Source organism: Staurois parvus, unplaced genomic scaffold (genome assembly GCF_062004578.1).
Source record: "Staurois parvus isolate SC_StPar_1 unplaced genomic scaffold, SC_StPar_1.0 ptg000202l, whole genome shotgun sequence".
NCBI lineage: Eukaryota > Metazoa > Chordata > Amphibia > Anura > Ranidae > Staurois > Staurois parvus.
The window spans coordinates 3,092,214-3,106,276 of record NW_028317998.1 but is presented as its reverse complement, the minus strand read 5'-3'; the positions used below and the strand labels follow the sequence as shown (position 1 = coordinate 3,106,276).

Below are 14,063 nucleotides of genomic sequence, written 5' to 3'. Positions count from 1 at the left end.
CTCAAAGTTTATTTTGTGTGCACGATTCTTGACCCTCTGTGAGCTGGTACTCAGTAACTCCCTCCAAAACCTTGCTAAACTTCATTCTGTTTGCAGACATCCAATGAGCTGGATAGACAAATCAGTTAATTTATATGGTCTGTTTAACTGCTTCCTGCAGGGATCTGCTGGACGTGCTCCCTGTAATTGTTGGAAAGGTCATACGCAGCAAAACTCTGCCCATCACTCTGGTTTTGGTGTCCCTAGCCTTGTTAAGTCTCTAATGACCAGCCCATTGTACAGATGCATCAGCCTGAAAATGAAACGGGGCGACACACTGAAATTCACAGCTATACTGGTCTAATTTAAGTGAAACTGTTACCTGGGGACTGCAGCAAGCCAAAACTAGAGAACAGTATGTGTCCTCAATGAGTGGACTTAGGAAAGGCTAGCGCAGCCCAGCCTGATGAGTTCAGGTTGAGATTTATCTAGGGTGAGCAGCACAAAATCACAACTGTAGATTTAAACATCTGTGATGACCTCTCCCCTTCCAAAAACACACAGATTTGCTACAAAAATCTAAATTCCCCACCTTCCCCTGGGCTTGACATCAATTTTGGGTGACCCACAGGTAGAGAAGTGTTTACCGATATGTGTCACACAAGCAGAGATCGACATTTTGCTCTGCTGGGGTGACTAACTCGTTCCTACTCAATTTAAAACTTGTAAAAAAATGTCTTAAATCAAATAGCAGATGCCTGTGTACAAACTCAATAACCATCTCCAGAGACAGATGCCTTTTATTACCTAATAAAAAAACAGAGTTTTCCTATAAAGCAAGTGTTAAACTGTGAAACAAATGAAACTTTCATATGGGAGCTACTTCGTTGGAACACTAAAGAGAAAACTATTCTGGCTAAATTGCACTTTAAATGGCAGGCCTGTGAATGAATGTCTTCCCTGTGGACTATGCCATTTGCTATATCATCAAACAGTATTTTTGGACTCAAAAGACTGAGAGACAGGGTTGTCACCCCATAATAATAAGAACTTTCATGGCAAGAACATCCAGTATTATTTTATTGGCAGCTGCAATTTTTAAATATTGATCATCTTTTGAAATTACATTACCATGCTAAAGATTGAAATAGAAATTCACCCACCCCTGAGGGAGCAGGAGGATGAAGAGAACTTGTGACATCAGAAATCCAACCAGAATACCAATGGAAAAAAGGAAGTATGCAGGTATTTTGTATTAAAATTTGGGATTTTTTCCAATGGTGGAATTGACAAGGGGAGGATGGGAGGTGAATGCTAAGCTTCGAACTGGGTTGAAAGTAATTTATTCTTTGCCTGTATAGAACTTCAATAGGCTGGTTTTCAAATACTGAACACAGATCATTAGTTTAATAAACTGCACTCAGTGTATAACATGATTATGTGAACATGACAGATTATTGACATGTCACTTTTAGTATTATATATAAAACATTCAGGACACAATATTTATTATTACAGGTACTTATTTAGCACTATCAATTTACATATATATTATACATTCACATCAGTCCTTGCCCTCAAGGAGTTTACAATCTAATATCCCTAACTCACATTTATACATACTAGGGCCAGTTAAGCCAATTAACCTACCAGCATGTCTTTTGGTTGGGGGAGGAAACCGGAGTACCCAGGGGAAACCCACACAGGCACAGGGAGAACATTCAAACTCCATGCAGGTAGTGCCATTGTTGGGAATTGAACCAATAACCCTACTGGTGCTAAGCAGAAGTGTTAACCACTTAGCCATTGTACTACCCAATAAGAAATATTCATAAAGGAGAATGCATGGAAAAATACATACCTTCTCTCCCACCTCTCCTTGATAACCAACTCCCATATTGCCCTACACATTAGGAGACACAAAATGAATTATAAGAGTAATAATCTGTTAGAAAAGGATATGTAATCTTGTGGTTTATGAATATGTGTTAGTGGTATTTAAAGTTCACATTTTCATAAAAAAATGAAAAGGCCAGTGATGAGCTGTCAGTGCCCACACAGTCTGTACAGTGGTCAGGGAAATTGAACTTCCCATTCTTCTCTATGCAGGGCTTCTGGGATAGATTGGCCAGCGCTGGCACAGAGCATCAAACTACTACACTGGCTGCGTGGGCAATGGTACGTACAGTAGCTCCTCATCCACAGAGGTAAGTACAGCGGGGACGGGGAAACTTTAGGGTGTTAGCTTACCTTTTAATTTTTTTCTAAAAAGATTACCTAACCCTTTAAACATTTATGATAAGCTTGTTTTAAATGAAAGAATAAAAAAGATTTTTTTATTACAGTGAGAAAATATTACCTTTGGCCCTATAAAGCCAGGTGGACCGGGAGGACCCTGAAAGAAAAAAAAAGTTGATCAAATTAGATGTTCTAAAAATTGTTTTAGGTATACAGAAAGAACATGAGAACATGTATGACAGGATTTACTATATATTCCAAGCACTTTTGACCCATTTTAAGTTAACCTGCAGAATGCATTAACACCTATTAACAATGTTTGGTATTTTAATCTTTCAGGTTGCAACTACACTATATGGTCAAAAGTATTGGGCCCCCCCCCCAAATCAAATAATTGAATTCAGGTTTTCCAATCACCTCAATAGCCACAGGCATATAAAATCAAGCACCTAGGCATGCAGACTGCTCCTACAAACATTTGTGAAAGAATGGGTCTCTATCAGGAGCTCAGTGAATTCAAGCATGGTACCATGATAGGTTGTCACCTGTGCAATAAGTCCATCCATGAAATTTCCTTGCTACTAAATATTCCACGGTCAATTGTCAATGGTCTAACAAAGTGGAAGAAACTGGGAACAACATCAACTCAGCCACAAAGTGGTAGGTAACGTAAAATTACAGAGTTGGGTCAGTGCATGCTGAAGCGCACAGTGCGCAGAAGTCACCAACTGTCTGTAGAGTCAATAGCTAAAGACCTCCAAACTTCATGTGGCCTTCAGATTAGCACAATAACAGTGCATAGAGAGCTTTATGGAATAGGTTTCCATGGCCGAGCAGCTGCATCCAAGCCTTACATCACCAAGTGCAATGTGAAGCGTCGAATGGAGTGGTGTAAAGCCACTGGACTTTGGAGCAGTGGAGACATGTTCTCTGGAGTGACAAATCACGCTTCACTGTCTGGCAATCCAATGGAGGTGTCTGGGTTTGGCAGTTGCCAGGTGTCAAGGTCCTACCTTTTCCCAGAGGTTATGTTACTCCATGTGCTAGCATCCATCTTGGATTTCTGCTGAGCATGATGGGAATCTTTTATGCCTTCAGGTCTCTGAGGTCCATCCCCCAGAGGGGTGTGGCTGAGTACATATAAGCCTGGGATCTGCACATGCTCTTTGCACTTGTGTCTTGTGTCTTTGTCTTGCTACAGCTCTGTGTATACGCTCGTGACTCTTCTGGTATTCTGACTCGGCTTGTGACTAAGACCATTCTCTGCGTTTCCCTTTGATCTGACCTTCTGTTGCTGAACCCGGCCCGTGACCTGTGATTCTCTGTCTACTGTTCTGTACTGTTTTGTCCCGTTGTTATTGACCCGGCTTGTCTGACTACGCTATTGTCATTCTCACCAACTACACGCCATTGGCGGCGGCCATTACCGCAGCTGGGGTGTCTCGGGGGCCGCGACCTGGTCCCTGGTTGCGTCAAGTCCATCCCCACCATCAGGGGCCCTGGTGAAGGGCAGCCTGGGACTTAGACTCCGCGCCCTGAGGGACTTCAGTCTGTTGGTGGTGGTCGTCGTCAGCCAGTGCGTTACCCTGCCACTAGGCCTACCTGTCCGTTCCACAGCCCTGCCCTGACATTACACAAGTGCCATGAATCCTGACGGTGCAGGTACGCCTTCACTTCCTATGTTGGTTGCCAGACTGGATCAACAGGATCTCCTGTTGGATCAGTTCGCTCAGGCGTTGCAAACTCTGCTGGCACGCACCGCGCACCTTACTCCTGGTGTTATTAGGCCGGTTGTCACTCCGGTGGTCGCTCCCGCTGCTGTTCCGCTTGCTGTGCCTACCGCCGCGGCTGATGCGGCACCCGCGGTGTCCAGAGGTATGACCGGTTCAGCCCCTCTTCCACAGCGCTTTGGGGGTGAGCCGAGTCAGTGTCGTGGGTTCCTTAACCAGGTGGGGATTTACTTTGAATTAATCCCCTACGCTTTTCCGACTGAGAGGTCAAAGGTGGGTTTCCTCATCTCACTACTCTCAGACAAGGCCTTGGCCTGGGCGAATCCCTTATGGGAGAGGAATGACCCCGTGATTCACGAGTTTTCCGGTTTTGTCGATGCCTTCCGTAGGGTATTCGATGTACCGGCTCGCTCCGCCTCGGCTGCCAAGCTGCTCATGTCTATGCATCAGGGTTCACGGACCGTGGCCGAGTACGCCATAGAGTTTCGTACCCTGGCAGCAGAGGTGGGTTGGAACAATGAGGCTCTGGTGGCTGCGTTTTCTCAGGGTCTTTCTGATGCATTGAAGGACGAGATCGCAGCCAAGGAATTGCCTGTGGAGCTGGAAGCACTAATTTCCTTCCTGATCCTGATTGATACCAGGCTCAGGGAGAGGCCTTCACTCAAGGAACGCCTGCGGAGGCCTTCCAATCGACTGGCACCTGCGTTTTCTATCCCACCCATTCCTCCCTCTCCTCCCACGCCTCCTGGGGATAGATTGTCTGGTGGTGGGCCCATGCAGCTGGGGTTTGCTCGCCTTTCCGAGGGAGAGCGGGCCGCTCGGCGTCGGGATGGTCGCTGCCTGTACTGTGGTCTTGGTGGGCACTTTCGGCTGTCCTGTCCGGTCCGTCCGGGAAACGCTCGCACCTGAGATCCTGTCGGGGACAGATCTTGGGTGGAGTCTCCTCGTCCCCGGCGTTCCGCAGAGATAAGCCACTGATCACCGTTGTCCTCTCTTGGGCGGAGGGCTCGGTGACGGCCCAGGCGTTGGTAGATTCTGGGGCTGGCGGGTTGTTTATGGACAGCTCGTTTGCTGCCCAGCACTCCATTCCCCTGCAGGCTCGAGTTACCCCATTGGTTCTCGAGGCGATAGATGGCAGGCCCCTGCAACCACCGCAGGTTACCCACGAGACTATGCCAGTTGAGGTAGCTATTGGGGCTGTTCACAGGGAGTTGGCCTGTTTCCAGGTGATTTCTTCTCCGCACTATTCGGTGGTTTTGGGGTATCCCTGGCTCCAGATGCACAATCCAACCTTCAATTGGCAAACTGCCGAGATTCTCTCGTGGTCTTCACAGTGTGGGGCCGGGTGCATCCGTGGGCCGGTTAAGGTGTTGTGTGCCTCCTCAGACTCTGCGTTGCCCACTGATTATGGGGAGTACCAGGACGTGTTTGATAAGGTACGCGCTGGTGCCTTACCTGCTCATCGTCCTTACGACTGCGCCATATCCTTGCAACCCGGTGCCACTCCTCCGCGTGGCAGGGTGTATCCTCTCTCGGTTGCGGAGAATAAGGCCATGGAGGAGTACGTTGCGGATGCGCTTTCCCGGGGGCACATTCGTAAGTCTACTTCCCCAGCAGGAGCGGGCTTTTTCTTTGTAAAGAAGAAGGGTGGTGAATTGAGGCCTTGCATCGATTATAGGGGTCTCAATCGAATCACCACTAAGAATGCCTACCCTTGATTACTGAGTTGTTCGACCGCCTTAAGGGGGCAACAGTCTTTACCAAACTTGACCTTAGGGCGGCGTACAACCTCGTACGGATCAAACAGGGGGATGAGTGGAAGACCGCGTTTAACACCAGAACCGGTCACTACGAATACCTGGTGATGCCCTTCGGGTTGTGTAACGCGCCCGCAGTTTTTCAGGAATTCATAAATGATGTCCTTCGTGACTTGTTGCAGCAGTGCGTGGTAGTTTACTTGGATGACATCCTGGTTTACTCTGCCTCCATGGAGTCCCATATCCAGGATGTCAAGCAGGTGCTGCAACGATTACGTGAGAACGAACTTTTTTGTAAACTTGAGAAGTGCGAATTCCATCGATCCCAAGTTGCCTTTTTAGGCTACATCATTTCTGCGGAGGGATTCTCCATGGACCCTCAGAAGGTTTCGGCAGTTCTGCAGTGGCCTCGTCCCAATGGCCTTCGGCCCATTCAGCGCTTTTTAGGTTTTGCCAACTACTATCGGAAATTCATCAGAAATTTCTCCACGCTGGCAAAACCTCTCTCAGACCTAACCAAGAAGGGCAGCAATCCTCACGAGTGGCCATCCGAGGCCATCGTAGCTTTTGAGGCTCTGAAATCCGCCTTCGCTTCGGCTCCGATACTGTCTCATCCCAATCCTGGATTGCCCTTCGTCCTTGAGGTTGATGCATCCGAGACAGGAGTAGGCGCTCTCCTGTCTCAACGTCGGTCGCCCGATGGACCCCTACTTCCCTGTGGGTTCTACTCCAGGAAGCTTTCCTCTGCAGAGTGCAACTACCAGATTGGAGATAGGGAGTTGTTGGCAATCATTCTGGCTCTCAAGGAATGGAGGCACCTGCTCGAGGGCTCCGCAGTTCCGGTCCTCATTCTTACCGATCATAAGAACCTGACTTATCTTTCGGAGGCCAAAAGATTGACACCCCGTCAAGCCAGATGGGCCTTGTTCTTGTCGCGGTTCAACTATGTGGTCTCCTATTTGCCTGGTTCCAAGAATGTCAGGGCTGATGCATTATCGCGGCAATACTCTGAGTTGTCCAGGGAGGACTCTGAGCCAACCTCGGTCATACCTCCGGATCATATCCTGGCTGCCATTCGTACCAGTCTGACTTCTCCCCTTGGGGAGCAGATTTTGGCGGCTCAAACTGACGCTCCTCCCGAGAGACCGGAGGGTAGATGTTTTGTACCCGAGGGGTTGCGCACCCGTCTGCTGCGTACCTACCATAACTCCAAAACTGCCGGGCATCCGGGGAGGAACCAGTTGTCTTGGGTCGTCTCTCGGTTGTTCTGGTGGCCAACTCTCCGTACCGACATCGCCTCTTATGTAGCGGCATGTTCGATCTGTGCCCAGAATAAATCTCCACGGCATCTTCCAATGGGTCTTCTGCAACCCATTCCCAATGGGGAGCGTCCTTGGTCACACCTGGGCATGGACTTTATTGTAGACCTCCCTGTGTCTCGGGGTCATACGGTCATCCTCATGGTCGTCGATCGTTTTTCCAAAATGTGCCATTGTATTCCACTCAGGAAATTACCAACAGCGCAAGAACTGGCCACGGTCTTTTCCAGGGAGATTTTTCGCCTGCATGGGTTGCCCAAGGTGATTGTCTCGGACCGCGGGAGTCAGTTCGTGTCCAGATTCTGGCGCGCCTTCTGCTCCCAGTTGGGCATTAGTCTCTCCTTTTCTTCAGCCTACCACCCGCAGTCCAATGGGGCTGCGGAGCGTTCCAATCAGGCCTTAGAACAATTCCTTCGGTGTTATATCTCGGACCATCAGGACGATTGGGCCGATCTCCTGCCTTGGGCTGAGTTTGCCAGGAACTCAGCGGTCAACTCCTCCTCCGGGATGTCCCCCTTCATGGCCAACTATGGGTACCAACCCGCGGTATTACCTGAGAGGTTCTCACCACAGGACATTCCGGCTGTGGAGAACCATCTTGCTGCCCTGCGTTCTTCATGGGGGCAGATCCAGAGGGCTTTGAGGGACTCGGCTCAGCGTCAGAAGTTCCAGGCTGATCGCAGACGGTTGCCCGCTCCTTCATACCAGGTCGGCGATCGGGTGTGGTTGTCTACTCGTAACCTCAATCTTCGGGTGCCCACACCCAAACTAGCTCCCCGTTTTGTCGGTCCTTTTCGCATTCTCCGCAAGGTGAATCCGGTGGCCTATGCCCTTGCCCTTCCACCTGGGATGCGGATCTCCAATATCTTTCATGTATCACTGTTGAAACCTCTGATCTGCAATCGCTTCACTACCTCTCTGCCTCGGCCCCGTCCCATTCGGGTTGACGGTCATGAGGAGTATGAGGTGAGCCGGATCCTGGACTCTCGATTGGTGCGCGGCCGATTACAGTTCCTGGTTCATTGGCGCGGTTATGGTCCCGAGGAGCGTTCCTGGGTTCCTTCCGCGGATGTCCATGCTCCTGCCCTCCTCCGCGCGTTTCATACCCGCTTTCCTCGGAAACCTTTTGTTGAGCCGCGGAGGGGGAGGGGCCCTTGAGGAGGAGGTACTGTCAAGGTCCTACCTTTTCCCAGAGGTTATGTTACTCCATGTGCTAGCATCCATCTTGGATTTCTGCTGAGCATGATGGGAATCTTTTATGCCTTCAGGTCTCTGAGGTCCATCCCCCAGAGGGGTGTGGCTGAGTACATATAAGCCTGGGATCTGCACATGCTCTTTGCACTTGTGTCTTGTGTCTTTGTCTTGCTACAGCTCTGTGTATACGCTCGTGACTCTTCTGGTATTCTGACTCGGCTTGTGACTAAGACCATTCTCTGCGTTTCCCTTTGATCTGACCTTCTGTTGCTGAACCCGGCCCGTGACCTGTGATTCTCTGTCTACTGTTCTGTACTGTTTTGTCCCGTTGTTATTGACCCGGCTTGTCTGACTACGCTATTGTCATTCTCACCAACTACACGCCATTGGCGGCGGCCATTACCGCAGCTGGGGTGTCTCGGGGGCCGCGACCTGGTCCCTGGTTGCGTCAAGTCCATCCCCACCATCAGGGGCCCTGGTGAAGGGCAGCCTGGGACTTAGACTCCGCGCCCTGAGGGACTTCAGTCTGTTGGTGGTGGTTGTCGTCAGCCAGTGCGTTACCCTGCCACTAGGCCTACCTGTCCGTTCCACAGCCCTGCCCTGACACCAGGAGAACGGTACTTCCCTGACTGCATTATGCCAAGTGTAATGTTTGGTGGAGGGGAGATTATGGTGTGGGGTTGTTTTTCAGGAGTTGAGATTGGGCTTGGCCCCTTAGTTCCAGTGAAAGAAACTATTAAAGCATCAGCATACCAAGATATATTGGACAAATTCATTCTCCCAACTTTGAGGGAATAGTTTGGGGATGGTCCCTTCCTGTTGCAACGTGACTGCGCACCAGTGCACAAAGCAAGATCCATAAAGACATGAATGAGCGAGATTGGGGTGGAGGAAATTTACTGGCCTGCACAGAGTCCTGACCTCAACCCAATAGAACACCTTTGGGATGAATTAGAGTGGAGACTGCGAGCCAGGCCTTTTCGTCCAACATAAGTACCTGACCTCACAAATGCTCTTCTGGAAGAATGGTCAAACATTCCCATAGACACACTCCTAAACCTTGTGGACAGTTTTCCCAGAAGAGTTGAAGCTGTTATAGCTGCAAAGGGTGGGCCAACTCAATATTGAACCCTACGGACTAAGACTGGGATGCCATTAAAGTTTATGTGCGTGTAAAGGCAGGCATCCCAACACTTTTAGCAATATAATGTTTTTGAGCACTGGGCAGAAGAGCTGAGATGCACTGGTCCACACCACACTCAGATTGGTACTATGGCAATGTAAGTCAATGGTCTGTCATGTATGCAATAGGAAGCAATATGAAGGCAGGCAAAAGTGCAGTTCAGTCTAAACTAGAAGACCAGGTGGCTGGGGTATAAACACCTGCCAGTAACCAATTTTATAGAGAGTGTAGGCAAGTCCTCAGTTTTTATTATGTCAAACCAACTAGTGGTTGCACATGGTAAAATGTTCAATATAATATGGCCATTCAGATTCATATTTACATTAGAAAAATTATTTTTAATACATCATTTAGCAATGTTCAGAGTGTAGTAGCTCATAGCAGTCAGACACAATCTATATTCCATGTCCTGACTATTGAAAGCCAAAAACTGATTTAGAATGATGTACACCTCACTTATCCTTTTAACTAAGACCTATGATGTATCTTATCAACATGCCTGCAAGTGAATCATCACCACCACCTCTTCCTGTGGTCTACTCCCTCTTACCATTCAAATAATGTAAAAGCATTTATTGGTTTAAGAGCCTGATTCACCAAGCAGGATGTTAAAACAGACACCGCTTCCCATTCTTTCCTTTTGGTGACAAAATTAAAGGTAGCCCAACCATTCAGTAAGCTCCTTATGCCCACATTTTTGCTTTAACACATGCCAGAGTCACATCTCAAGGCATGCTATCACATCCATGTCCTTAACTATCATATGACCTATCTTGCAAAATGGCAACTACTATCAAAATGGCTTTTGTTTTCAAAAATGTAATTTTATAAAAATACTACTTACTTGTAATCCTGGTAGTCCAGCTGGGCCTGTCAGTCCAGCGGGTCCAGGTGGTCCACGTGGTCCCTATAATAATGTAATAGTTACACAAACACAGTACAAATCACGTCTCAATTAAAGAGTGTTACTAAAATAATCAATTTATATAAGATTTTTATTGCTCAATTAAGTAATAAAGAACAAAACATTAAAAAGATAATATAATTTCAGTGTACTAAATCAACTAAACCAAATATATACATACAGGAAGCCCATCAGCGCCGTTTCCTCCATCATCTCCCTGAAATGATACAAGTATAACAGTAAGGTTGTAAATAAAACATTGCCATATGACATTGCACAATACTGGATCTTTGAGGGCTTGGGTTCTAGAGGCTACTTGGGCTACCCTCAAACTCTACACCTAGTTTTAGTGGTATATACTGTAAATTTGTTAACCACAGAAGTACAGAAGTCATTGTAACCAATTCATATTTGGGTTTACCTTCCTTAAAGAGGAATACTCTGCATGTGTCACAAAGACAATCTAAGACAAAGCATGGTATTGTTACTTTACAGAGGGTAGCAAATTTACCAGTCTAGGAACTCTGGCACTTTTGTAGGGATTGGTGTATGATAGCACAGGCTGGATGGTGGTAGCTCCAAGGTCGCTTAGTTGGGTGTTAATTTTAAAAAAAATGCATTCGAAGTCAGCACTGGTAACAATACCCAAAAACAGGGCTTTTTTTCAGCAGGAATGCTAGGGAACACAGTTCTGGCACACCAAGCACTGAATGTATGTAATCGCAAGGGGCGGTGGGGTGTACTGCAGGGTCCATTGATGCTGGCTACTGGGGATCTACTGTCGCTGGAGGGGAACTATTTTTGCAGGGGGGGACTATCTAATGATGCTGGTGAGGTCTACTGTTGATAATGGGGGATCTGATGTTGCTGTGGGGGTCTTATGTTGCTGTGAGGTCAATTGGTGCTTGAAGGGATCTACTGTTGAGGGAGGGTCTATCGTTGCTAGCTGCTGGAGGATCTATTGATGCTGGCTGTGGGGAGATCTGTTGACGCTGTCAGGGGACTATTGTTGCTGGGGGAGGGGTATTTTCTTACAGGTGGTTCATTGTTGCTGGCTGTAGGGGATCTATTTTACTGCTTTTCTTTTTATCATTACAAATTCCATACACATTTCTTATTCTCTAAAAGGGTGGTACTGGGAGGTAGGTAAGGGGTGGAATGCAGCGATGATGCGTGGTGGAGACAGGGTGATTTGGAAAAGGAGAGTTCCTGCACCTATTCCCTAAGAAAAAAGAGCCCTGCCTAAAAGTCATAAAAGGAGCAAATGCTAAGTCGTATGAACAGAGTAGGAGGAGAGGAATACATGTCCTCATTCAGCTCTATGTGTAATTTGAATTGCACCTATTAAGCTCAACAAACACCACAAAATGTTCTCAGCAAAGTAATAACATTATATCGATGTAACAGTGAAAGGAGTTGCTCCATTTGCTGGCTGCAGTAGGTAATTAAGAAACATTTACATGCAGGATTTCATATTTTTGTGGCAAAAAATAAATATGCATGAATATACTAAAAAAACTATATAAAATACTAGAAGTGCCTTTTTAAGCTATCTTGTCAACAGCTTGATGCTAGAGTTGGTAGGTATCTAGGGTTTATCTTACCTTAGGTCCTTTAATTCCACCTTGTATATAGGACGGTTCGCCTTTCTGGCCTTTGGGACCTGGAATACCCTATGGCAAAAAAAGGGCAACACATTTTAAAGCAATGGCATTTCTTTTTTATGTAATTGAGGGCTGCAACCTGAGGGCCATCCACAGGTCCTTCATACAATCGGGGTGAGCTAGTTCAGTATAGCAGCAGTTAGTGCTGGTAGAGGAGAGGCATTATGACATTAAGAATATGCAGTGTTCAGCATAAATGAGTACACCCCTTTTTAAAAGTAAGATTTTAATCAATATCTCAATGAGCACAAGAACAATTTCCAAACTTTTTACAAAACTGAGTTTTATAGAACGTTTGTTTTAGCTCATTACATGAAAGCAAGGTTAATAGTATAACTCAGATTACAAAATCTTCAGTTTTATTCAAATTAGTTGATGTGAAAATTAATACACCCCACAACAAAAACTACTACATCTAGTATTTTGTATGACCTCCATGATTTGTAAGGACAGCACCAAGTCTTCTATGCATGGAATGAACAAGTTGGCAACATATTGCAACATCTATAATTTTCCATTCTTCAAGAATGACCTCTATTAGAGCCTAGGTACTGAATGGTGAGTGATGCTCAACTTGTCTCTTCAGAATTCCCCATAGGTGTTTGATTGGGTTCAGATCAGGAGACATACTTAGCCACTGAATCACTTTCACCCTGTTCTTCTTCAGAAATGCAACAGTGGCCTTAGATGTGTGTTTTGGATCATTGTCATGTTGGAAAAGTGCACCACGACTAAGGGCATGGAGTGATGGTAGCATTTTCTCTTTCAATATAGAACAGTACATCTGTGAATTCATGATACCATCAATGAAATGCAGCTCCCTGACACCAACAGCACTCATGCAGCACCACAGAAGAACACTGCCACCACCATGTTTCACATTCCAAAAACATATCTCTTTTCTCATCACTAAAAAGTCCCAGTAGTCTTCTTCTTTTTCAACATGGGCCCTGGAAAATTCTAGGCGGGCTTTTTTGTGCATGGGCTTTAGGAGAGGCTTCCTTCATGGACAACACCCATGCATGTTATTCCTCTGCAGTGTACGCTGTATTGTGTCACAGTAAACAATCATCCCAGTTTTACTTTCTACTTCTTTAGCTAACTGCAGTGAACTTGTATGGCTATTTTCTTCAACCCTTCTCGTCAGAGGACGCTCCTGTAAAAGTGTTAACTTTCATGGATGGCCTGGACATCTCAGTGAGATGGCTGCATTTCCAGCTTTGTTAAATGTTTGTATTACTTTTGCTACAGTATTCTGATTGATAAGAAAAGCTTTGCTGATCTTCTTGTAGCCTTCACCTTTCTTGTGTCAAGAACTTATTTTCTTTCTCAGGCCTTGTGACATTTCTCTTCCATGTGGTGCCATTGCTGACAGCATGAAATGGGAAGGGGTTTTCTTTGTTAAGTAACACCCTTTTATAATCAACTGTCTGCTGGACACCTGTTTAATGAAGAATTAGACTCACCTGTAGTTGAATTCTTGTTAATTAGGATTTTGTTGTGTAAACTTTAGCTTTTCTCCTAAGACTTTCATTGGGGTGTATTCATTTTTGCAACATGGTCTTGAATGAATTTGTTAGGAAAAATACTTTCTTGTGTGTGCAAATTAACAAATCTTGTTTACAATCCATGGCCCGCATTTGTGGGAGTATTTCGTAGTATAGTGTCCCACAGAAAATGTTGATTCGGAAAGGAAAGTGAAAGGTTTTCTGACAAATCTATTAGGTTGTACTCATTTATGCTGAGCACTGTATATTTCTACTGAATCAAACAACTTTATGGCATTTGTGTTGCCTACATTAAAAGTGGGCACCAAGTACACTGATCTCTCAGCGTCAGTACTTGGACAGGGTTGTCCAGCACCCAGGGCAAGGATCCAGAACTGCACCCCCTTCCCCATATGCTGTAGAATTGGTTTACCATCCTGTGTCTATTCTTTGCTTCCTTGCTTCACTGCGCCTGAGGCAACTGCCCCTCCAGCCCACACCTTGTCTAGGCCCTGCCCAGCATACAAGAGCACATGCAGGGGTGATAAGTCTTCTTCACAGGAATCTCATTAGCAAATTTTGAGGAAGGATTGCTGCACAATGGAGGA

General features: G+C 46.3%; 1 protein-coding gene across 2 annotated transcripts in view; it reads right to left on the bottom strand.

Moving 5' to 3' along the window:
• The window catches only part of COL4A6 (collagen type IV alpha 6 chain), a 328,190-nt gene that overhangs the window by 67,484 nt on the left and 246,643 nt on the right, over positions 1-14,063 (bottom strand). For both annotated transcript variants that reach the window (XM_089678282.1, XM_089678283.1), the window contains exons 8-12: positions 11,909-11,977; positions 10,486-10,521; positions 10,245-10,307; positions 2,339-2,374; positions 1,841-1,882 (exon numbers count right to left, since the gene is read on the bottom strand). In XM_089678282.1, coding sequence (XP_089534408.1) covers positions 1,841-1,882; positions 2,339-2,374; positions 10,245-10,307; positions 10,486-10,521; positions 11,909-11,977 — 246 coding nt within the window. The remainder of the gene's footprint in view (positions 1-1,840; positions 1,883-2,338; positions 2,375-10,244; positions 10,308-10,485; positions 10,522-11,908; positions 11,978-14,063) is intronic.